General features: G+C 42.9%; 1 protein-coding gene across 5 annotated transcripts in view; it reads right to left on the reverse strand.

Annotated features, from left to right (window-relative positions):
- The window catches only part of pag1 (phosphoprotein membrane anchor with glycosphingolipid microdomains 1), a 109,975-nt gene that overhangs the window by 50,814 nt on the left and 34,161 nt on the right, over window positions 1-25,000 (reverse strand). For 4 of the 5 annotated variants that reach the window (XR_009827066.1, XM_062056590.1, XM_062056591.1 and 1 more), the window contains 2 exons: window positions 4,263-4,526; window positions 4,108-4,165 (listed from right to left, as the gene is read on the reverse strand). Coding sequence is in view for 4 of the 5 variants with exons in the window: in XM_062056590.1 (XP_061912574.1) it covers window positions 4,108-4,165; window positions 4,263-4,526 (322 nt within the window). In the remaining variant the exon portion in view is untranslated. The remainder of the gene's footprint in view (window positions 1-4,107; window positions 4,166-4,262; window positions 4,527-25,000) is intronic. The other variant, XM_062056592.1, reaches the window with a different exon arrangement.

The raw sequence follows: 25,000 nt of genomic DNA on the forward strand, positions 1-25,000 counted from the left end.
ACACATGCCAATACGGCCGGGTTAACTCATAAAGTGACATTTAAAATTTCCCGGGAAATATCCGTCTGAAACGTTGAGGTATGATGACGTATGCGCGTGACGAAGTCAGAGTAACGGAAGTTATGGTACCCCGTAGAATCCTATACAAAAAGCTCTGTTTTCATTTCATAATTCCACAGTATTCTGGACATCTTTTGCAATTTGTTTAATGAACAATGAAGGCTACAAAGAAGACAGTTGTAGGTGGGATCGGTGTATTAGCAGTGGACTACAGCAACACAACCAGGAGGACTTTGTTGGAGAGCAGACGCGCTAGCCGCCGACCTCACCTTGACTTCCTACGTCTCCGGGCCGCCAAACGCATCGGGTGAAGTCCTTCGTCCTTCTGCCGATCGCTGGAACGCAGGTGAGCACGGGTGTTGATGAGCAGATGAGGGCTGGCTGGCGTAGGTGGAGAGCTAATGTTTTTAGCATAGCTCTGTGCGGTCCGGTAGCTAAGTTGCTAAGTTAGCTTCAATGGCGTCGTTAGCACAGCATTGTTAACCTTCGCCAGCCTGGAAAGCATTAACCGTGTATTTACATGTCCACGGTTTAATAGTATCGTTGATTTTCTATCTATCCTTCCAGTCAGGGGTTTATTTTTTTTGTTTCTATATGCAGTTAAAGCACGATGCTATCACGTTAGCTCGTAGCTAAAGCATTTCGCCGATGTATTGTCGTGGAGATAAAAGGCACTGAATGTCCATTTCGCGTTCTCGACTCTCATTTTCAAGAGGATATAGTATCCGAGGTGGTTTAAAATACAAATCCGTGATCCACAATAGAAAAAGGAGAGTGTGGAATCCAATGAGCCAGCTTGTACCTAAGTTACGGTCAGAGCGAAAAAAGATACATACATCACTGCCTCTCAAGTCCTTCACTGTAACGTTCCTCATCTACGAATCTTTCATCCTCGCTCAAATTAATGGGGTAATCGTCACTTTCTCGGTCCGAATCTCTCTCGCTCCATTGTAAACAACGGGGAATTGTGAGGAATACTAGCTCCTGTGACGTCACGCTACTTCCGGTACAGGCAAGGCTTTTTTTTATCAGCGAGCAAAAGTTGCGAACTTTATCGTCGATTTTCTCTACTAAATCCTTTCAGCAAAAATATGGCAATATCGCAAAATGATCAAGTAAGACACAGAATGGATCTGCTATTCCTGTTTAAATAAAAAAAAATCATTTCAGTAGGCCTTTAAAAATAAATTGTACATTTAAAACACTTCCTTGTGGTCTATATATAGCAGCACGGTGGCACAGGGGTTAGTGCATGTGCCTCACAATACGAAGGTCCTGAGTAGTCCTGAGTTCAATCCCAGGCTCTGGATCTTTCTGTGTGGAGTTTGAATGTTCTCCCCGTGACTGCGGGTTCCCTCTGGGTACTCAGACTTCCTCCCACCGCCAAAAACATGCACCTGGGGATAGGTTGATTGACAACACTAGTGTGTGAATGTGAGTGTGAATGTTGTCTGTCTATCTGTGTTGGCCCTGCGATGAGGTGGCGACTTGTCCAGGGTGTAACCCGCCTTACGCCCGAATGTAGCTGAGATAGGCTCCAGCACCCCCCGCGACCCCAAAAGGGACAAGCGGTAGAAAATGGATGGATGGTGGTCTATATAACATGTAAAGGTAGTTCTTTGGTGAAAACCTTGCACAGATGTTTGACAAACCAATTTTCAAGTAAATTTTGCTCCCTTTTAAAACAGCACGTTTGGAGAGTTGGAGTTGTTAGATGCAAATTAACCTGTCTTCACCATGCCCCCCTCATGTAGATGAGGGCCCATCAATTTATCAATATTATCAATATAGCAGATCTGTAGCTCACGTTTGTTGTCGGCACAAAGGAAAGAGGCGATGCCGGCGGGCGAAAGCGAAAAAGGAAACCCAGCTGAAGTACAGGTCTGGAACTACACATGCTGACTAAGGTTAAACTTCTACCGAGTCTAACTTTCCAATGCTAGATCCTGGACGTATACCTGTGTATATTGACAATAAAAGGCTTTTCTATTCCATATCATGTAAATACCTCAGCTGCATGGCTGCTTTGAGTTGCAAACAATTAGTGGCTCAAGACTTTAAGGTACGCTACGAGCTAAATCGCGAACGTAATAATTAATTTTATAACTTACTCATTCGTTGCTAAACACAGTAGGAACTGATCCAATTCAAAGAAGTTTTTAGGAAAATCTATTTTATTTTGCCGGAGGACAGTAAGGGTATTGTCTTACAGTAGAAGGCTAAGCTAGCTACACAACAACTCGAGCTAACATTGCTGACGAATCAATCACACATTTCTAACCTACTGTTATTACCGTAAATTCCGGACCATAAGCCGCTACTTTTCTCTTACACTTGGAACCCTTCGGCTTATAAGGCTAATTTGTGGATTTTTATTCGCTGGTGATCACAGTTTAAATTATTTTATAAAAAAAACAAGCAAAATGACTGAGAGGCTGATTTATTGTTTGTGCTGTGGCACCATCTTTTGGACGAGTTTACTCACTGCAGCTCCTTACAATTACCGGCAGGGATTTTTTCCCCCCAACCGGAGTGCTGTTCACTCTTCTGGCCGTCCATAGCGTTTCTACTCGTATGGATTCTTCATTCATCCCTCCAAGCAACATTTGTAAGTTTTACAATATAACTAAAACAATTCATACTTACTAAATCGTCCCATGTGTGATGTCTGTAGGAGTGTTTATGCGTATTTGTATGTGCTATTGTAATGTAATGACACTAGTGTCTGTGTTAGTATTATTAACTTACAACGGCATTCTTTTTGTATTGTTTCAGTTTCACAAATTCCACAGTCAACTCACCAAGACGTCACCGTGGAGTTATTAAGTGTTTAGCTGACTGGAGTGCTAGCTTCCGCAGTTAGTGGGTTCATGACGAGGACTTCTGTTTTGTTAGATCAACCATTTTACTGCCGTGTCACAGTCACCGTTTGGAAATAATTAAGGTATGTAAATAAACATTTACAGAATCTTACTGTGTAAACAACTCATTTTGCAACGTATGTATCTGTGGCTTATAATTCGGTGCGGCTAATATAGGGAAATATAATTTTTTCTTCTAAAATTTAGTGGGTGCGGCCCATAGCCCGGTGCGCTCTATAGTCCGGAAAATACAGTAGTTAACGTTTCATTGTCTCCTCCATTGCCATAAATGGTACTCACCGAGCCCGCCATCTAAATTTAATTTTCGGAAAATACATATAAATGTGAAAGTTTGTGGGTGAAGCAGGACTCTTCTTGGCATACACTCAAAGCGACTTCTTCACAGAAGGCATATTGCAATGGAACAAAAAGTTAGCCTGGCACTTCTTACATGAGACTGGGGGTTTGAATATTGTCCTGGGTAGAGTTATACAATTAACAGCAACCCGTTGACCATGTTCCTAATTGGCGATGTCACCGATTGTGCACATTCCAAACGGACCGTTTGGAGGAAGCAGACAAGAAGGCAACATTGTTTTATAATTATCTCCGCAATGCCTCCACGCTTTGATTTCAAATTTTCGGGACTTATGCAGATCCCAAATGCACAACAGCAGGTATCCATAGGTAAGAACACTTGTTTTTGCATGATAGGGCTGCTCTAATCCATTGTTGTTTATATTATCCTTGGTTCATTTATTTATGTTTTATGTGCATAATTTTATAATACTGAAGTGGCACATTAAAAAAAACAAAAAACTAATAACATTTATTTTCACTCAGAAAAAAAACAACGTTTTGGAGAAAATATGTCTTATTTTCTCTACAATTGAAATTACATTTTATAAATAGTTATTAGATTATTCAAATGTTTTATATCATTATACAATATTATTCATTTGTTTAACATACCTATAATGAGATTCAACACAAAAAAATACAAAATACTTTTAATATATAACAAATAATATACACAAATATGTATTAATGTGGTTGTAGTTCTCAGTAGGATGCAGTGCAGTGTCCAACTATTGCAAACTACTATCACAAATATTAACATATTGTTTCAAATTGTTAAAAATCAAAACTGCATCACTATTGGGTTAAAAAAGAGGCGTGTACTCACTCCATCCATGAGGTCCACACAGTCGCATGCTGAATGCCCATTGGCTGCTTTTTTCTGCCTGGAAAAAAAATGTCAATGAAAAGTGAGCATTATTATCTTAAAAAATATAGTTTTTGATCCAGGTTTTGTATTGGATGTCATTGATGCAGGTTTACCTAATGTTGTGTCTTACCCATGACAGCTGGTGCACAGCAGCAGCATGACGGACACCAGTAGCAGGGTGGCGAGGGTGCTCAGGGTAACCACCAGGACCAGCTGCCCACCGCCCAGCATGTCTGCCACCGCCCCGCCCTCCGCGGCTGCCGCCACTGACCCTAACCCGACCACGCCCGCCTCCGGCCCCCACCACACTCCAGTCAGCACTGGAGCCATGACGCATCACACCAAGGGAGGAGGAGACATCGGACTGGAGGCGCCGCCTAGAGACAAGGGAAGGGGAAAAACAGCATCCTGTCAGATAGAGGATCTTTGACAGCGTTTTAGCAAGAGCTTCTTTAAAATACAACAGAGTGCTCCTCTCATATAGAGGATCTTTGTCAGCGTTTTTGAAATAGGTCTTTAAAAACATCACAGTGATCCTGTCATAAACAGGATCTTAGATTCACATGTTTGCAATAAGTCCTCGAAACATCAGAGTGGTCCTATTCAGTGTTTCCCATAAACTGCCAAGATACCTGTGGCGGTGGGGGCGTGGCTATGGGCGTGGCTATGGGCGTGGTCACCATGACATCAGAGTAATTTGCATAATTTACTACAATATGATTTTCTCTAAAAAGGCTAAAAAAATGTATACTTACTAATTAATAATAACAGTTTTGTTTTAAACGTCCATCCATCCATACATTTTACAATATAATTACAACACTTTATGTACATATTTATATAAAGATTTGAATAATAAGTTATTCACTGAAATATATTTATTAATTGTGGTTCTTACAAAAAATATATCTTATAAAATATAAAAGCTAAAATGTCTCTTAAAGCTCTGCCCCTTTAATTAGTGCATACTAAATAATTTAACTTTAGCCTACTACTACAACCATATTATTTACCAGCAACATAAAGTGAAACAGAGGCAGAGGTGTCCTGCCACTGTCAGTAACAAATAAACAGAAAACAGTAGTGGTCAAATACAAATAAGGCAACAAGAGAAGTATCCTACACTTGTCTTTTGTAAAGTAAATCTGAACAGCCTATATGGAGATCTACATCAACTATATGATTTGCCTGAGAAGCTGGACAGGACAAAAAAAAAAAAAAAAAAAAAGTATTTATTTATTATTATTTGTGGCGGACGTAATTCTTTCGCGGCGGGCCGCCACAAATAAATGAATGTGTGGGAAACACTGCTATTATATAGAAGATCTTTGACACACATTTCTTGCAATATATCCTTTAAAACAGCAGACTGATCCTGTCATTTAGAGGATCTCTGATTCACGTTTTTGCAGTAAGTCCTTAAAAACAATAAAGAGCTCCTGTCATAAGGACTTTTGACTCACATTTTTGCAATAGATTCTTAAAAACAGCCAAATGATCCTGTCATATAGAGCAGTGGTCCCCAAACTTTTTTGCACCACGGACCGGTTTATTGTAGGCATTATTTTCAGGGACCGGCTTTCCACTTGTGCCAGATAAATGCAGCAAAAATAAGTGCATGAAAAATACAACTCCCTATAATGCTGAGTTAGTGTGAGACCAGGGCTTCAGAATCAGAATCAGAATCAGAAATACTTTAATAATCCCCAAGGGGAAATTAACATTTTCAGAACAATCCCATTCAAGAGCAGACAAACATTACAGGGAGACAGAACAGGATCGCTGACGGGTCTACCAACTTCCGGCGCCCCTTACAAAAAAGGTGAGAAAGAGGGAGGAAGGAGGGGTGAAAAAAAAAATCAGTCTATGCCTGGGCCCCTGGAGAGGGGGTCCAGACTGAGGCCAAGGAAGAAGAAAAAAACCTCTTAGCCATAGCACACAAAAACGTGTGTAAGAAGGAAACATCAAACATCAAAGAACAAAAAGGACATTAAAGACATTAAAAGAGCAGAGCTGATGCAAACATCCACTTCCACACACAGCCACAAAAGTAAAACAACAAAAAAAACATATACTGTGGTGGCCTCTGCGGTGTTCCACGCCATCGTCTGCTGGGGTGGGGGGAGCGTGGCCAGAGACAGGAGCAGATCCAACAAAGCAGCCAAGAGAGTCGACTCCACCCTCGGCCCACCAACTCTCGGCCAGTGTCCAGTCTGCATGGATGAGCGAGACACATGGATGCGTCTAAGGAGACCGAAGTGTCCTATACCTGCTCATTCAGCCAAGACACTGTGAAGCCCGTCCGTCCCTGCGCTCAGCGCTAGCTACGCAGCCCTGTCTCTACATCTGCATCTCCTCCAGTCTCTCCAAACGGACTCTGGTGTGGCAGAGACCCATCAGCTGGTCTCCATGGCCAAAAGGCTCCCGGGAGGCGGATCCAGAAGTTCACAAAAAAGCACTGCAGAAGTCACAAAAGTGCCACCCCTTGTCACACAGTCCCAAAGAGTCCCCAACCAAAAGGCAAAAAATATAAATAAAATAAAATTTTAAAAAACACATGAAAACAAGAGGGAAACACGAAAGGATGACACAAGAGCACAGAGCTCCTGCCAACAGCTTATTGGTGTGTCTAGTGCAGGGGTCGGCAACCTTTACAATTCAAAGAGCCATTTTGACCAGTTTCACAAATTAAAGAAAACAATGGGAGCCACAAAACTCTTTTGAAATTTAAAATGAAATAACACTGCATACAAAGTTTTTTTTTGCTTTGTGCTATGTATAAACCAGACACACGGCCCGCACCTTAATGTGAAAATTTAATGTTAGTGCGGCCCGCGAGTTTTATATGAATGGCGCTTGGCGGCGTCATACTCGCCAACCCTCCTGATTTTTCCGGGAGACTACCGAATTCCGGGGCAACTATTCTTTCGAATGTATATACTGATTTTCACCCAAACATCAATAACAAGGGCGTGCCGTGATGGCACTGCCTTTAGCGTCCTCTACAACCTGTATAAACAACGTGCCAGCCAATTACATGTTGTATGCGGCTTCTGCTTGCACACGTAAGTGACAGCAAGGCATATTTGGTCAACAGCCATACAGGTTACACTGACGGTGACCGTATAAAATAACTTTAACACTCTCACTAATATGCGCCACACTGTGAACCCACACCAAACAAGAATAACAAACACATTTCGGGAGAACATCCGCACTGTAACACAACATAAACACAACAGAACAAATACCCAGAATCCCATGCAGCCCTAACTCTTCCGGGCTACATTATACACCCCCGCTACCACCAAACCCTGCCCACCTCAATCGACGCACGGAGGTGGAGGGGGGGGATGTGTGGGGGACAGGGCTGGGTGGTAGCAGGGGTGTATAATGTAGCCTGGAAGAGTTAGGGCTGCATGGGATTCTGGGTATTTGTTCTGTTGTGTTTATGTTGTGTTACAGTGCGGATGTTCTCCCGAAATGTGTTTGTCATTCTTGTTTGGTGTGGGTTCACAGTGTGGCGCATATTAATAAGAGTGTTAAAGTTATTGTATACGGCCACCGTCAGTGTAACCTGTATGGCTGTTGAGCAAGTATGCCTTGCTGTCACTTACGTGTGGAAGCAGAAGCTGCATATAACATGTGACTGGGCTGGCACGCTGTTAGTACAGGTCGTAGAGGGCGTTAAACAGCGGCACGCACTTGTTGTTGTTGTTAGGGTGAAAACCAGAGAATATTTGCCCCGGGAGATTTCTGGGACAGGTACTGAAATCCGGAAGTCTCACGGGAAAATCGGGAAAGTCGGCAAATATGCAGCTGAGCCGCATCAGAGTGGTCAAAGAGCCGCATGCGGCTCCGGAGCCGCGGGTTGCCGACCCCTGGTCTAGTAGGACAGGCGAAAGTTAAGTCGGAGAAAAGGCAGTCGTTTACAAATGATTTAATGTTTCTCTGCGGCCTGGTAGCAAATGCGTCACGGACCGGTACTGGTCCCCGGTCCGGTGATTGGGGACCACTGATATAGAGGATTTTTGACTCACATGTTTGCAATAGATCCTTAAAGAGAGCAGAATGCCCCTGTCACATAGAGTATCTTTGACTAACATGTTTTCAATAGATCATTAAAAACAACAGAATGATCCTGTCCAGTACAGGAGTGGTCCCCAACCTTTTTGTAACTGCAGACCGGTCAACGCTTGAAAATTTGTTCCACGGCCCGGGGGGGAAGGTGTTATGGTATTTTTGTTTTGTTTTTTTTGTCATAAAAAAATACAATCATGCGTGCTTACGGACTGTATCTCTGCAGACTGTATTGATTTATATTGATATATAATGTAGGAACCAGAAATATTAATAACAGAAAGAAACAACCCTTTTGTGCGAATGAGTGTAAATGGGGGAGGGAGGTTTTTTGGGTTGGTGCACTAATTGTAAGTGTATCTTGTGTTTTTAATGTTGATTTAATCTAAAAATATATATATATATTTTTTTTTAATTTATTTTATTTCTTGTGTGGCCCGGTGGTTGGGGACCACTGCTGTACAGGATCTTTGTTCAGTTTTGCAAACAGTCATAAAAAAGAGCAGAATGTGCCTGTCATATAGAGGATCTTTGACCCACAGATTTGCAATAGGTAATTGAAAACAGCAGAATGATCCTATCATATACAGGATCTTTGGCCCACATTTTTGCAAATGGTCATTAAAAACATCACAGTGCTCCTGTCATATAGAGGATCTTTGACTCAGGTCAGCTGATCAGCTGATCCTGGAGGTACCCAAATCCAAGCACAAGCTCAAGGGGGACAGAGCCTTCTCTGTTGCGGGCTCCAAACTCTGGAACGATCTCCCACTCCATGTGAGACAGGCCCCTTCTTTGGCTATTTTTAAGACCCTTCTTAAAACCCATTTTTATTCACTGGCTTTTAACCCAGCATGAGACTTTAAACTGTTTTTAACTTTTAACTTTTTTAACTGTTTTTAACTTTTAACTGTTTTTTATCTAACAAATTGTTCTAAGGGTAATTTTGTATTTGCTTTTTCAATGTGTATTTTACTTCTGTTTTAAATTTAATTTTTTAGTCTGTCCTTTGCCTTTATTTCTTTGTGTTGTACAGCCCTTTGTTCTTCAACTGTGGTGTTTTTAAAGGGCTTTATAAATAAAGTTAGTATGGTATGGTATGGTATTTTTGCAATCGATCTTTAAAAACCGCCGAATGATCCTGTCATATAGAAGATTTTTGACTCACATGTTTGCAATAGATCCTTAAAAAGAGCAGAATGCCCCTGTCACATAGATTATCTCTGACCCACATTTTTGCAATAGGTCCTTAAAAACGTCAGAGTGCTCCTGTCATAGAGAGGATATTACACAATAGGTCCTTAAAACCATCACAATGCTCCTGTTTTATAGAGGATCTTTGGGTCACATTTTTGTAATAGGTTTTTGAAACATCAGAGTGCTCCTGTAATAGAAAGTATTGCACATTTGTGTAAAAGGTCCCTAAAAAAGCGGTTCTCTCACATAATGTACATAATCTTTGACTCCTTTTGGCTCATGTTTGTGCAGCAAGTCCAGCAATTACAATTACCGTTAATTATAAAAAATAAAAAAGATGGGCGCATTTTTTATTTCTTTGATTTTTTTAAAAACATTATTATTGCAGTTTTTTCTTGTAGCAGCACAGGTATATTCACATACACTACCGTTCAAAAGTTTGGGGTCACCCAAACAATTTTGTGGAATAGCCTTCATTTCTAAGAACAAGAATAGACTGTCGAGTTTCAGATGAAAGTTCTCTTTTTCTGGCCATTTTGAGCGTTTAATTGACCCCACAAATGTGATGCTCTCTAGGTCGTCCTCAGACGAGCCTTCCATCGTTGCTTCCAGTCATCCCGATTCTCCATACATTTGGCCAGTTCCTTGGTACTCTGAGCTCCTGCATCCTTCTTGAGTACATCCACGTATGTTAGTGTGGGACGTCCTCTTGACCGATGCCCATGTGTTGGTTCCCACAGTACCAATTTGCTGGCTGGCAGCTCCTGATGCCTTTGGCAGTGCCCTGCTAGTCTCATTCTCCTTACAGCAATCTTCTCGCTCACCCTTGGTATTCCCCTGTAGAGGACTCTGTTGGTTACGTGAGCACTCTTGTTGATGTTATGCACTGCACGCAGCATCCTGGTGTAGCAACCATCCAGAGACCTCTCTAGGGTTGGCTTCAGGGTCCAGCATTCGCTGCCATAGAGGAGAACGGACTCAACTGTCGCGTAGAAGAAGCTGAGTTTGATTTGGAGGTTGGAGCTCCATACACTGGTCATGCCGTTGAGGGCCCTCCATGCAAGTGCCTTCCTCACTTTTAAATCCTGCTCAGTTGAGTTGACCCATCCGCTCAGGTATTTGAAGTGCTCAACTTCTTTCAGCACAGTGCCTCCTGCTGTTATCAGAGGTTGATGTTCTGGTGGAACATTGTAGGTCATGACCTCAGTTTTCTTGGCATTTAGCCTAAGGCCAACCTTGGCGCACTCTAGCTCTACCCTGTGTAGGAGTTATTGTGCTTGTTCCACGTTGTTGGAGAGCAGACTGATGTCATCCGCATAGTCAAGGTCTGTCAGGACCACTGCCGGTTGTCGACTCGACTTCCTTGGTGTCAGCGTGAAGCCAAGTTCCTGCTCTCGCCCATTTATTGCCTTCCTGACCGCATGATCAAGGACTATGATGAAGAGGAAGGGGGCTAGTGTATCCCCTTGTATAACTCCAGCCAGGATGTCAAACTCCTCGCTGTTGCCATCTGGGGTCACCACCCTGGCCCTTGTTCCTGCGTACATGGACTCTATTGCTCGGAGTAGGTTCGGAGGAATACTGTATGCCTTCAAGATCTTCACCATCGTGCCTCGATGTATCGAGTCAAATGCCTTTTTGAAGTCTATGAAGCATAGGACTGCAGTCAGGTTGTCCTTCCTCACCTCCTCAATCAATCTCCTAAGTGCCAAGATCTGGGCTGTAGTTGTTCGTCCTTCTCGAAAGCCGTTCTGATTTACTCTCAGGTGAGGGTCGATTGCATGCCGGACCCTGTTTAGGATCATGCGGTTGTAGACTTTCGCAGTGATACAGGTCAGGCTGATGCCTCGGTAGTTGTCTGGCTTCGAGAGGTCTCCGGATTTGGGCACTGGTACGATGTTTGATAGAGACCACATATCAGGCAGCCGATTGTGCAGCAGAGCAAGGTTGCAGAACTCTAGAATGATGTCATCAAGATCACAGTTCTTCACGACCACTGGGGGTATGCCGTCCGGGCCAGCGCTTTTTCCCACTCTTACTGTGGCTTTTGCCCTGGCGAGCTCTCCGAGTGTGAAGGGACCATCGTTGATGTTCAGGTTTGGGAGGACTGATGGTATTTCTTCTTCCTCAGCTGCGTCTGCTGTTTCTCCCAGCAGCCTTTTGAAGTGACTGGACCAGGTTGTCACCCTCTCCTCCGGGCTGTGTCCCTCCACCTGTCCCTCCTTGGTCCTCTTCCGCCCCGTCATCTCATTGATGACCCTCCAGGCCTCCCCATACTGTTGTTCACCTTGCGCCGCCTGCACCCTCCGCACTCTCTCCATCAGTTCTTCCCCTTTGATGGTATCATAGCATCTGAAAAGAAACTGTTTGGCTTCATTCAGCTCGCCACGTCTCTCCACAGTTGGTTCCCGCTCAAAGTTGAGGCGGGCTTCCTCCACCATCCCTCGTGCTGCTACGACCTCTGGGTGTTTGGATCGTCTGGAGGTACTGACTCTCTCCATCATAGGCACGCACAGCCTGGTCGCCTCCTCATTTGCAGTGACGAATCTCCTGTATTCTCCACTGGCCTCCGCTCCCCTGTCCAGCTTCTGGAATCGTCTCCTCATCTCCTCTGCGTATCTGGTTTGAAGGCCAGGGTCACTTGAGAAAGCTTTCCAGTTATACCGGATCTTGGGACTTGGTTTGGGGACCCTCAGGCAAACTCTCATTGAGACCACACGGTGGTCTGAGCCCACAGAACTAAAAGTGTTGTATGGCTCAGCATTCAGGATGGAGTTCCTCCATTTCTTCCTCACTAGGATGTAATCTAGCTGCCGTAGTGTTCCTGAGGCTCGGTCTCGGAAGGTCCACCTCTTTCCTGTTCTCTTCCGGAAGATGGTATTCGCCGCCAGTAGCTCGTGTTCCATGAGGAAGGCAGTGAGGTAGGTGCCGTTGCGGTTGGTAGAGTCGTGGTAAGGGAAGGGTGCGTCCTCTGGTCCAAGCCTTGCATTGAAGTCCCCAAGGATTGCCAGGAAGTTGTGCGCTGGGACGCCACTGACCGCTCTTACAAGGTCCTCAAAGAACTTCTCCACCACGTCAGATGGTGCCACGTTGGTGGGTGAGTACACGACTATGACTGTTGTTACTGGGTTGCCCGAGAACTCTGCGCTCAGAATCCTGTCGGTGTGGTGGTAAACCCGACGGAGAGCCTTACGTGCCCGTGGGCCCAGCATTAACCCTACACCGCCTGTTGCGGCCTGGGCCTCGTTCCTCCACGCAGATGCAGAAATGAACGTGCATCTCTCCACTCTGCAGTATAGGATGGGGTCATCAGTGTGCACTCTCCTGTGTTCTTGGACCCCCAGGATCTCCACTCCCCGTTCCTCTGCACAGTGTGCAAGTTCTATCAATCTCGCTTCTTCTCTCGCTGTGCATGCGTTGAAGGTTCCCATAACAAATGGTCTCCGACAGCGCATGAGTGCATTGGACGGGGTGCTGTGTTCGGACAGGACCCTCCCTGGGACAATTCCAGGGTTTGAGGTCCTGTCGTCATGGTGTCCTCCAGGAGGAGGACAAGCACCACCGTCCGCTGCGATGTTCCTGCGGACTCCCGCCGCTGGAAGTATAGGATTTGGGATGACTTTGTACTCCATGGTTGGCTTTACTATGCTAATAGCGAACTGTGGGGCGCAACTCCTCGCAGTCCCGGTTTTAGTTCAGAGTGACCTTCTCCTAGACAGGTTGCCATCCAAGGCTTACGAGCCCCATCTGCCCGAATGCGGCAGGTAGCACGGGGGTACATCTTACCCGTGGCGGTATTAACCCGACCTTAATGATGCTCCAGAAACTCAATCTGCTCAAAGGAAGGTCAGTTTTGTAGCTTCTGTAACGAGCTAAACTGTTTTCAGATGTGTGAACGTGATTGCACAAGGGTTTTCTAATCATCAATTAGCTTTCTGAGCCAATGAGCAAACACATTGTACCATTAGAACACTGGAGTGATAGTTGCTGGAAATGGGCCTCTATACACCTATGTAGATATTGCACCAAAAACCAGACATTTGCAGCTAGAATAGTCATTTACCTAATTAGCAATGTATAGAGTGTATTTCTTTAAAGTTAAGACTAGTTTAAAGTTATCTTCATTGAAAAGTACTGTGCTTTTCCTTCAAAAATAAGGACATTTCAATGTGACCCCAAATTTTTGAACGGTAGTGTATATTTTCCAACAATTTCAATCAAATCCTAATAGTCCCCTGATTATGTTCTGGGTGTTACGACAACTTGTTTAGATTACCCTTGTTGAATGTATTACTTAAAGTTAAAGTACCAATGATTGTCACACACACACTAGGTGTGGTGAAATGTATCCTCTGCATTTAACCCATCCCCTTGTTCACACCCTGGGAGGTGAGGGGAGCAGTTGGCAGCAGCGGTGCTGCGCCCGGGAATCATTTTTGGTGATTTAACCCCCAATTCCAACCCTTGATGCCGAGTAATTTTTAAAGTCTTTATTATTACTCGCCTGGGGTTTGAACTTACAACCTATCGATCTCAGGGCGGACACTCTAACCACTAGGCCACTGAGTATGTGTAAGTAAGTAACATAATTAAGACACATTGCTACCACCGCTTTCTCTATATAAAGCGTGTGGATTTTTTTTATGGGGTATTTAAATTAGTGCAGTAGAAGACAAGTGTGCAAGACGTGCATGTAACTGAAAACATTAAAGTATTATGACTGCCTGCCACTCCTCTTCTGGCCACCAGATGACAGCAGATTATTGCCTGCCACTCATCTTGTAGCCACCAGATGGCAGCAGCGATCAGCACTCATTGTGCAGTGCAGGGAGGCTGTCGGTGCTGCAGTGACTCTTCAACATGTCAGCATCAGCAACCTCCTCACATCTTTCACGTAAAGGCCATTTTGCCTCTGATTCTTATCACCAACATTGAAAAAAAACAAACATTTCAGACCAATGAAAATAGCGCAGAGGCGGGTTACTATCCAGCTGTGAGCACTGCGGCATCCACCAAGCAGTCGACGTCCAACTTTACCATTTACTCCATAAATACACTCACAGGTGAGTGTAAATGGCCGAACTACATCCTTACCTTGACATCCTTACCTTGACACTGACGTTATGATTAGTTACTGTGCCTTAAATCTGCAGCAAGGGCACCCTTCTGTGATTGGACGCGATTTATTGTGTAGCTCAGCCATCATTAGCCGCGTAATTCTATCCCATGTTTCTATCGATCCCAGCAGGAGGAGACCTTGTTCCTGCTTGAAGACATCCCAGTAGTGGATCACAATAATGCCATGTCTGCCATGCGGTGCTGCATCGCCATAGCAACACTCTCCTTGTGCAATATTATTAGCATTATGGAGCCAATAAGGGAGACAAATGTCTCCTGCATGCAATTAAGCTGCAGGTGTCCTGATGATGAAGAGAAATGACGAGGGTGTGTTCGCGCAATGGAAGACAGGATTTACAGCCGGAAACAAGTAGCCCCAGGAAGTTTCTCATCGAGTATAAATCATCAATTAGTCGAGGTTCTGCAGGAACAACGTGTTCTCTAACTTGGGAAAAGATCCGATATCATCCTGATCATTTTTGGGTCCTAAATGGCTGTCAAAGTGCACCAACTTGTCGGAATAAACCCGATTTCTACTGTGTAGGTGAGAGGCATGTTTTATTAACTAAAATAAACTTACAGGGAGCAAGGAAGCGAGGAAGCAGCAGACCACTCGATGTCAACATTAGCACAAAATCTAGTGAACAGGGCGCCGCCATAAATAGTTTGTCTGCGTTAGCGCTTATACAATATCACTATTACTTGGTTAATATCAAGTTACGAAATGTCCATCCATTTTCTACCGCTTGTCCCTCTCGGGGTCACGGTGGTGCTGGAGCCTATCGTAGTTGCACTCGGGCGGAAGGCGGGGTACACCCTGGACAAGTCGCCATCTCATTGCAGGGCCAACACAGATAGACAGACAACATTCACACTCACATTTACACACTAGGGCCAATTTAGTGTTGCCAATCAACCTATCCCCAGGTGCATGTCTTTGGAGGTGGGAGGAAGTCGGAGTACCCGAAGGGAACCCCGGTAGTCACAGGGAGAACATGCAAACTCCACACAGAAAGACCCGAGCCCGGGCATTGAACCCAGGACCTTCGTATTAAAATAGTGCAGGTACTAGACTGGCCTGCCTGTAGTCGCACACACACACACAACCCCTCTTCCACGAAATGTAAATTGAGTATTGTTGGCTCTTTTTGAATGGTTATTTATATGATCTTATGGGCTAAATAATGGAGCTATTTACATTTATTTAATATTTAGAATGCATAAAAAAAGAACACATCCGTCGTCATGTCTTTCATAATGATTGTGAACGATAGGCAAAATTCCAAAAAAAAGGGCATCTAAGAGATCAACTAATTGCAGGGTTTCCCCAGATTGACAAATAACTGTGGTGGGAGGGGCGTGACCATGGGCGGGGTTACCATGACATAATTTGTGAATTTGCATAATTTGCTATGATGAGATTTTAAAAAAGGTGCAAAATTGTAAACATACATTTAAAAGCAAATGTGTTATTATTCATTAATATTACCATATATGTTTTATATTATACAGTTTTGTTCCATTATACATTTTTGCTGCTTATTGTACAATGTACTTGGTTGAGAATTTTTCAAGCGTCTAAACTCTAAAGACTTATTTTTTCTTTTTTTCTTTAATAAAAACGACTAGTAAAAAGTATAGCATCTATTTCTGGTGGTATTATAGATTGAACACGTGTTTAGAGACTCTACTACTGTCCCTTGATGTCCCCGACAAAAAGCGAGCTGCAGCGAGCATGACGTCACACTTGCTTCACGTTGTTGCATATTTGTACGTGCTATTGTAATGTAAGCAAGCTTCATGTCTTTAATGTCCTTTGTGTTCTTTATTGTTTCCCTCATGTTTTCTACATAATTTTTTGTAGACTTTTGTAACTGCACTGCAACCACATCATTTCCCCATTGTGGGATAAATAAAGTCTATCCTAACCTAAGCTAGTGTCGTTAGCATTAGCGAATATGCTCACAAGTTTACAAGTGCCTGTGTTAGTATTAAAGGCCTACAGAAATGATTTTTTTTAATTTAAACGGGAATAGCAGATCCATTCTATGTGTCATACTTGATCATTTTGCGATATTGCCATATTTTTGCTGAAAGGATTTAGTATAGAAAATAGACGATAAAGTTTGCAACTTTTGCTCGCTGATAAAAAAAAGCCTTGCCTGTACCGGAAGTAGCGTGACGTCACAGGAGGTAGTATTCCTCACAATTCCCCTTTGTTTACAATGGAGCGAGAGAGATTTGGAGCGACAAAGCGACGATTACCCCATTAATTTGAGCCAGGATGAAAGATTTGTGGATGAGGAACGTGAGAGTAAAGGACTAGAGTGCAGAGCAGGACGCATCTTTTTTCGCTCTGACCGTAACTTAGGTACATGCTGGCTCATTGGATTCCACACTCTCTCCTTTTTCTACTGTGGATCACGGATTTGTATTTTAAACCACCTCGGATACTATATCCTCTTGAAAATGAGTCGAGCACGCGAAATGGACATTCACAGTGACTTTTATCTCCACGACAATACATCGGTGACACACTTAGCTACTGAGCTAACGTGATAGCATCGTTCTCAAATGCAGATAGAAACAAAATACATAAATCCCTGACTGGAAGGATAGACAGAAGATCAACAATACTATTAAACCATGGACATGTAAATACACGGTTAATAATTGTCAGCCTGGCTGAGAATTACACCTGGCAAAGCTTAACAATGCTTTTGCTAACGACGCTGAAGGTAACTTAGCAACTTAGCAACCGGACCTCACAGAGCTATGATAAAAACATTAGCGCTCCACCTACGCCAGCCAGCCCTCATCTGCTCATCAACACCCGTGCTCACCTGCGTTCCAGCGATCGACGATTATGAAATGAAAACAGCTTTTTGTATAGGATTCTACGGACTCCGAATACTTCCCTTGCCCTCGTGACGTCACACGCATACGTCAGCATAATAAAACGTTTTTAACCGGAAGTGTGGCGGGAAATTTAAAATTGTACTTTATAAGTTAACCCGGCCGTACTGGCATGTGTTGCAATGTTAAGATTTCATCATTGATATATAAACTATCAGACTGCATGCTCGGTAGTAGTGGGTTTCAGTAGGCCTTTAATAACTTACAATAGCATTTTTTTTGTAATTGTGTCAGTTTCATAAATTCACCAAAGCGGCACCATGGAGTTAATGAGTCTGTTTAGCTGATTGAAGAGCTAGTGGGTCCGTGACGATGACTTCTGTTTTGTTTGATCAGCCGATTTACTGCCGTGTGACAGGTACCGTTTGTAAAGAATTAGGTATGTAAATAAACATATACAAAATCTTTCGTAATGGTTTATATCTGCGGCTTTTGGTCCGTTGCGGCTGATATCTGTAAACAAAAATTAATTAATTAAATTGTATCTCATTATTGTATTAATGGATAATAATAGTATAACAACAACACCACATATTTATAATTAAAATAGATATAATAACCCTGGATAAGAAGAAGATGGATGGATGGATGAGTGGATATAAAAATAAATAATTTTAGTTAATACAAATGGATGGATTTTAGCTTTGTTATCTTCAATCAGAAACACATAATAATAATAATAACAATATTATATTATATTAATAATAAAAATAATGATGATAGGTTTATGCGTCATCCATTTCCTCTTTCTCTTATCTGACTATAAATGTCTGCTCAGATTCAACTTCCGCTCGCTTTCTCTTTACTGTCACACCCATTTCTTATTTTTAGCTCTGTACTTCCATTTAATTTTTTGAAAAAAAAAAAACCAAAGTGTGCAACCTCGCCCTGGGCAAATGACAACAGATGTACCCACCAAAAAAATAATCAAAGGTTGACAATGAACGGAGAATACATATGTTGTGCAACTGGTGGCCATTAAACCAACTAGTCAGGCGTGTGATGCAGATATGAGCGGCGAGTGCAACAAATATAAAAAAAAGGAGAAGAAGAGACAGATTGTTGAGATGTGACCTTTCTCTACAAACTGATGGCTGTTTGGGGTCGGGACGACATGGGTTGATGGGGGGTGGGGAGTTGTGTTTGAACTGTTGACCCCCGGGCGTTTGAGGACGAAACAACAAAAGAGCTGGTGTGATGAACAATAGTGTAGAAGATAGTATCAATAATAATGATAATAATAATAATAACATGAGAATTAACCACAAAATGATGGATGCTGCTTTGTTATTCTCGTGATGAATAGCCTCCTAATTATTATACTGCAATAGTGTGTCTCTATTGTGAGCCCTAATATGATACTTCCTCCACCGACACTTATTATTGCTGATCTGAGAGCAGCAATGCGACACAGTTGCGGTGGTTTCTTTTTGGAGGAAAGAGGCTGCAACAGGGTGATTGTGCACCGCTATGTGACGACTAAGTGTGTGTCACAGTGTGTGTGTGCGTGCATGTGTGTGCACGTGTGTGTGTGTGCACGTATGTGTGTGTGGTGAAATGAAAATGTGACCAATCTTCTAAAGGCACAAGGGGATTGGGGGGGTAGGGTGGTTCTGTTAGACAACCCAGATGGGGCACGTGGCATGGGGTCCGACCCTCTCTCTCACATGTTACTAGTGGATGTGCAAGGAGAGGTTAGCATGCTAATGAGAGTGAGTCTGTCTGTGTGTGTGTGTGTGTGTGTGCGTGTGTGCGTGTGCACGCGCGCACACATGTCTACAGTGGCCAATAAAGGCGCAAAACACAACCGAAGACCAAAGACACGCCTCAAAAGCAGTTTTTGGTGATGCTATGACAACAAATATATATTACCAGAGAAAAAGGAAAAATGTGACGATAGCCATAGAACCATGGAGTAATTTTTCTTCAGTTTGATTTAGTGTGTAATGTTACAATTCAACTGTTTTATGAAGGCAACTGAGTGTTCTCTTGATCTGGCGTTTTCACACGATTCAAAACGTCTTTCCCAAAGACAAAATATGGAAGCCTACAGTCACTCAAATGGACACAATCAAGATACGTGTGGAGAGACCATGTGTGTTGTGGGGGTTGCACAACAGATGACAACCCTCCAACAGCAATCTTCAGATTTGGCGTTAAAAAAAATGCATCGCACTGCATGCTCCAGCGACTCGGGGTGGGGGATGATTGCAGACGGCAGATAAAGCTGAGCCTTCATTTTCAATCTTATTTTCTAGCACCTCTGATGCTCTTATTTTGAAAATACCTTTAGGCTGGGATTCAGATGATTTTTCTACATGAATGTTTGCACCATGGCTTACGTTACTTTTAAAGCTAAAACCTCAAAGAGCATGGATTCCCGGAGGCTCATGGTACCAAGGGCCTAATGATCTTTGACTTCATGTACTTCAAAGATCTTGGAGGATGAAGCCATAAAAAGCAACATGGTGCTTAAACATAAGTTAAACGTGGAACACCATCTACCCCTGAAGGTCTACAGAACACCTGTTGTACACTAAGGACCCTTGACTGACTCTGACTTTGAGTAAGCTCAAAACCTTCTGTCAGAAAGCCTAAAAAAGCAACTGGATACTTTATTTGAAGTAGAAGATCAGTCCATAAGTACAAGGTTGTTTCTTGTCAGTTATCTCAAAGCCTGAAAGACTGCATACTTATGAACTGATCTTTAATCTTCGACTTCAGTTACCTCAAAGATCTTGGGGCATGAAGCCCTAAAAAGCAACGGGATGCTTTCTTTGACATTCATTTGACATTGACATTGACTAACCAGGGATCTTGAACCTTTAGGGGTCAAATTTAAAACAGCATATGTCCTAAAGTCTACTGAACACCTGTTACCTAAGGTCCATTGACTTACTCTGACTTTGGCTACCTTTAAAATATTTTACCAGAAAGCCTAAAAAAGCAACTACATGCTTTGACAATGAACAACCAAAGGTCATAAACTTTTTGAGATTCAACTTCAAAGAAAGTGGATCTCTGCAGGTCACCCATTGCACTTATGGACTAATCTTCCACTTCAATAACCACAAAGATCTTGGTGAATTAAATGCCAAAAAGGTTCAAGATAAGAGAACATAATTTGATGACTTGCCGAGTGCCAAACCCCTGATCTTAGCTGATAGATACTGTTCAAAATCAATAGGGTCTCTGCCTAGAACGCTTACCGTATCTTGCATAAACGTTGTAATCTGAACTGTAACACACACACTATCCCACTGTGCCTTGATTAAAAATGACATCATTGTGTAAAATAGCTGCCCAGGCTCTACCCCTCGTATGTAGACGGTGGTCTTCCCTGGTGAAATAACGATGTGTGTCACATGACATCATGCTACAGCACTAAAGGCCCGTCTTTACAACATAACGGTCCATCAGCGACACATAAAAGTCACAACCAGTCTTGATAATGGGAGGTAATGGAGGGTGAGTGAGGCTGCAATGCAAAGCACAGCCAGCAGGGAGCAGTGGGTAAGTGTTAGGGGCAGCCGAGATGACATTTGCACAGTTTCGACTTTAAGTTGCTTGAACAACAAAAAAAAGTCATGTGTAATCCTCCAACCAAGATTTCCTTGAAAGCTCAGTTAAATCCTGCAATTTCACCATAACTCAAAACGTAGGCTATAATCCTACGGAACATAATATTTACTACAACCCTGTGAGCGTTGAGTCTGTACTTTTGCGTGTGGGTGTGTGAGCAATGGCAACCAACTGGCGAGTCTCATCGAGAAAAAAGTGGCCCCTCGGGACTATTGCAGTATACTGGCCAGAAATGCCTCGTGAGAAACTACGGGATGCTCTGATCAGACAAAAAGAAAATACTTAAAAATTAAAAACATTTGAAAAAATATGAATGGGAGACGTGCAGTAAAGGCTGTAATGTGCATGCCAGAACTGTAGTTGGCGATCTTAACAAAACAACAGTTTTTCTCTTTATGTAAGAACTTGGAACCAATCTCCAAACACGACAAGCTAACACTATCCGAGTCACGTGACGTCATTGTTGTGCAGCTTGAGTCCTGCGGCCCACATTGCCACCTGCTATGAGACGGACTTTCTGGGTCGCGCTGGGATTACTGAAGCCGCACTACAAAGTCCAGCAGGAGGGGTAGTGGGTGGAAAAGATGGAAGGCAGGGGGTAGGGGGCTCCACAAATGGGTCAGGACAGTCACTAGGTTTCAAGGCTGAGCACAAGAAAGAGACACCGCAACCTTGTCGGCTTGAGGGCTCACTTCCTGTATTTTGTCTACAGTTGAGCATGTCATGCAGTTAGATTAGCTGTGCTAGCAACTTCATTGTTTACCTTTAGTAATCATTTGGAGCGCATGGTCGTTTATGAACAATTATGTCCCCTGCAGTTGAAATTTGCTTTTGATTGACTTGTTTTGTAAAAGTTTCACATATTGAGTGGGAGGGTAGCTATTATGTAGGATGGGTACCTCTCACAATTGAACCAATACGGTACCAATTCTCAAGTACAGGTGCTCAGCTGTACTAATTGTTGGTACTTTTATGTGTGTTCACATGGTAAAATTATGTAACGCTAAACATTTAACACTGAGCTGATCATTTTTATTTTTATTTGTACACTTAAGGGTTTCCACTTAATGGACGCGCAGCCACAGTATTTTTATTACCGCCACACCTTGAAAATAAGGTTGTTGTTTTTTTAACTTGAAAACAAATTAAAGTAATATTGTAGCCCTCAGAAGAAATAACAAAGTCCAATGCTATTTTTAATACCAATCTTATGATACTAAACAGCACAATTCCAACAGGTTTTACCTCCCGTGCAAAAACTTTTGTCTTGTGAGTCTGTGCTTCCCCAGACACACAACAAAACGTCCTCATTCTCTGCCAATCACATATTTTTTTTCAATTTATTTATGGAGAGTGCTATTGACAGTCCCATCCATTTTCTACCGCTTATTCCCTTCGGGGTCGCGGGGCGCGCTGGAGCCTATCTCAGCTACAATCGGGCGGAAGGTGGGGTACACCCTGGACAAGTCGCCACCTCATCGCAGGGCCAACACAGATAGACAGACAACATTCACACTCACATTCACACACTAGGGCCAATTTAGTGTTGCCAATCAACCTATCCCCAGGTGCATGTCTTTGGAGGTGGGAGGAAGCCGGAGTACCCGGAGGGAACCCACGCAGTCACGGGGAGGGCATGCAAACTCCACACAGAAAGATCCCGAGGCCGGGATTGAACTCACGACTACTCAGGACCTTCGTATTGTGAGGCAGACGCACTAACCCCTCTGCCACCGTGCACCGTTCAGGCAATGATGTTGCGTTCATGACCATGGGAAATCCAAACCACACAAACATAAAACATTAACATTAGCTGGTCGTTACAGTATGAATTGATATATGTAGCCTATTTGCGCACTATTGACAAGTGCTGTACCAAAAAACTTGACCACTGAAAAATACTTTGACCACCAAAAACCGCGCTACTGAAACCGTATGTAAACAGAACGCGCCATTGTGATTACCTGGAGCGTTATCAGTATGTCTGCGATGTGGAGGAGATTTTTATATGAATTTCAGATACAGGGTTCGAATTTAACCTCGGCAAGTGCCCTTGTCATTTGCTGTAATGGCCTAAAAAATTGAACAGCATCGAAGGCAAGAACATGCCCTGACCGCCCTTGACTTTTGACTTGTTAATGGACAATTGTAACTAGGGATGTAACGGTAAACGGTATAATGATAAACCGCGATAAAATTCCAGAGGGTTAGTAATAACGTTTAATTCATTCATTTATTAATGCATTTTAGGAGACATTGCTCACTTCCTTGAAAATCAGCAGCCGCCGCCGCGCCTCCGAAGATGGTGCATGCGCACTATTGTGTTTGCAATGGCAGAAAACAACACACAGACCTCGCTTTTGAGATGTTGAAGTATGGACTTATTTCGAATTGGTAAAGCGTGATGAAGGTAAAATAATTGGGGATAGTCAGCCCATCACCAGAAAATACAGGAAAAAAGTCCCTGTAAAGGGAGGCAACACTTCAAACATGTTGAGCCAACTCCGGAACCACCATCCACAATTACACGTCGAGTGCAAGGTAAATTAAGTTGTACTTGAATGCATGACGGAAAGTGTTTGAAAATTAAAGGCCTACTGAAACCCACTACTACCAACCACACAGTCTGATAGTTTATATATCGATGATGCAATCTTAACATTGCAACACATGCCAATACAGCTGGGTTAACTTATTAAGTGCAATTTTAAAATTCCTGCCACACTTCCGGCTGAAAAACTCCTTTGGATATGATTTATGCGCGTGACGTCACAAAAGCAACGGAAGTGGTTGGACCCCATCGGACCCGATAGAAAAGCCTCTTGTTTTTTTCGACAAAATTCCACAGTATTCTGGACATCTGTGTTGGTGAATCTTTTGCAATTTGTTTAATGAACAATGGAGGCTGCAAAGAAGAACGTTGTAGGTGGGATCGATCGGTGTCTTAGCGGCTAAGTACAATACTTACAGCAACACAACAAGGACTACTTACTACGCCTAGCCGATGCTTGCCGCCAAACCCACGGATGAAGTCCTTCGTCGCGCCGTTGATCGCTGGAATGCAGGTGAGCACGGCTGTTGATGGGAAGATGAGGGCTGGCTGGCGTAGGTGGAGCGCTAATGTTTTATCATAGTTCTGTGAGGTCCGGTTGCTAAGTTGCTAAATTAGCCTTGGCGTCGTTAGCAACAGCATTTTTAAGCCTTACCAGGCTGAGAATTTTTAACCGTGTAGTTACATGTACATGGTTTAATAGTATTGTTGGTCTTCTGTCTATCCTTCCAGTCAGGGGTTTATTTATTTTGTTTCTATCTTCATTTGAGAACGATGCTATCACGTTAGCTCAGTAGCTAAGTGTGTCACCGATGTATTGTCTTGGAGATAAAAGTCACTTTAAATGTCCATTTCGCGTGCTCGACTCTCATTTTCAAGAGGATATAGTATCCGAGGTGGTTTAAAATACAAATCCGTGATCCACAATAGAAAAAGGAGAGAGTACATAGTTCTGTGAGGTCCGGTTGCTAAGTTGCTAAATTAGCCTTAGCGTCGTTAGCAACAGCATAGTTAAGCCTTACCAGGCTGAGAATTTTTAACCGTGTAGTTACATGTACATGGTTTAATAGTATTTTTGATCTTCTGTCTATCCATCGAGTCAGGGTTTTTTTTTATTTAGTTTCTATCTGCATTTGAGACTGCTATGCTATCACGTTGGCTACGTAGCTAGGTTAGCTTCTATTTTTTAGCTTTCAAAAGCTGAATATTATTAATCGTGTATTTACATGTTCATGGTTTAATAGTATTTTTGATCTTCTGTCTATCCATCCAGTCAGGGTTTTTTTAATTTAGTTTCTATCTGCATTTGAGACTGATGCTATCACGTTGGCTACATTGCTAGGTTAGCTTCTATTTTTTTAGCTTCGCAAAGCTGAATATTATTAATCGTGTATTTACATGTTCATG

Source organism: Entelurus aequoreus, linkage group LG08 (genome assembly GCF_033978785.1).
Source record: "Entelurus aequoreus isolate RoL-2023_Sb linkage group LG08, RoL_Eaeq_v1.1, whole genome shotgun sequence".
In the NCBI taxonomy this organism is placed as follows: domain Eukaryota; kingdom Metazoa; phylum Chordata; class Actinopteri; order Syngnathiformes; family Syngnathidae; genus Entelurus; species Entelurus aequoreus.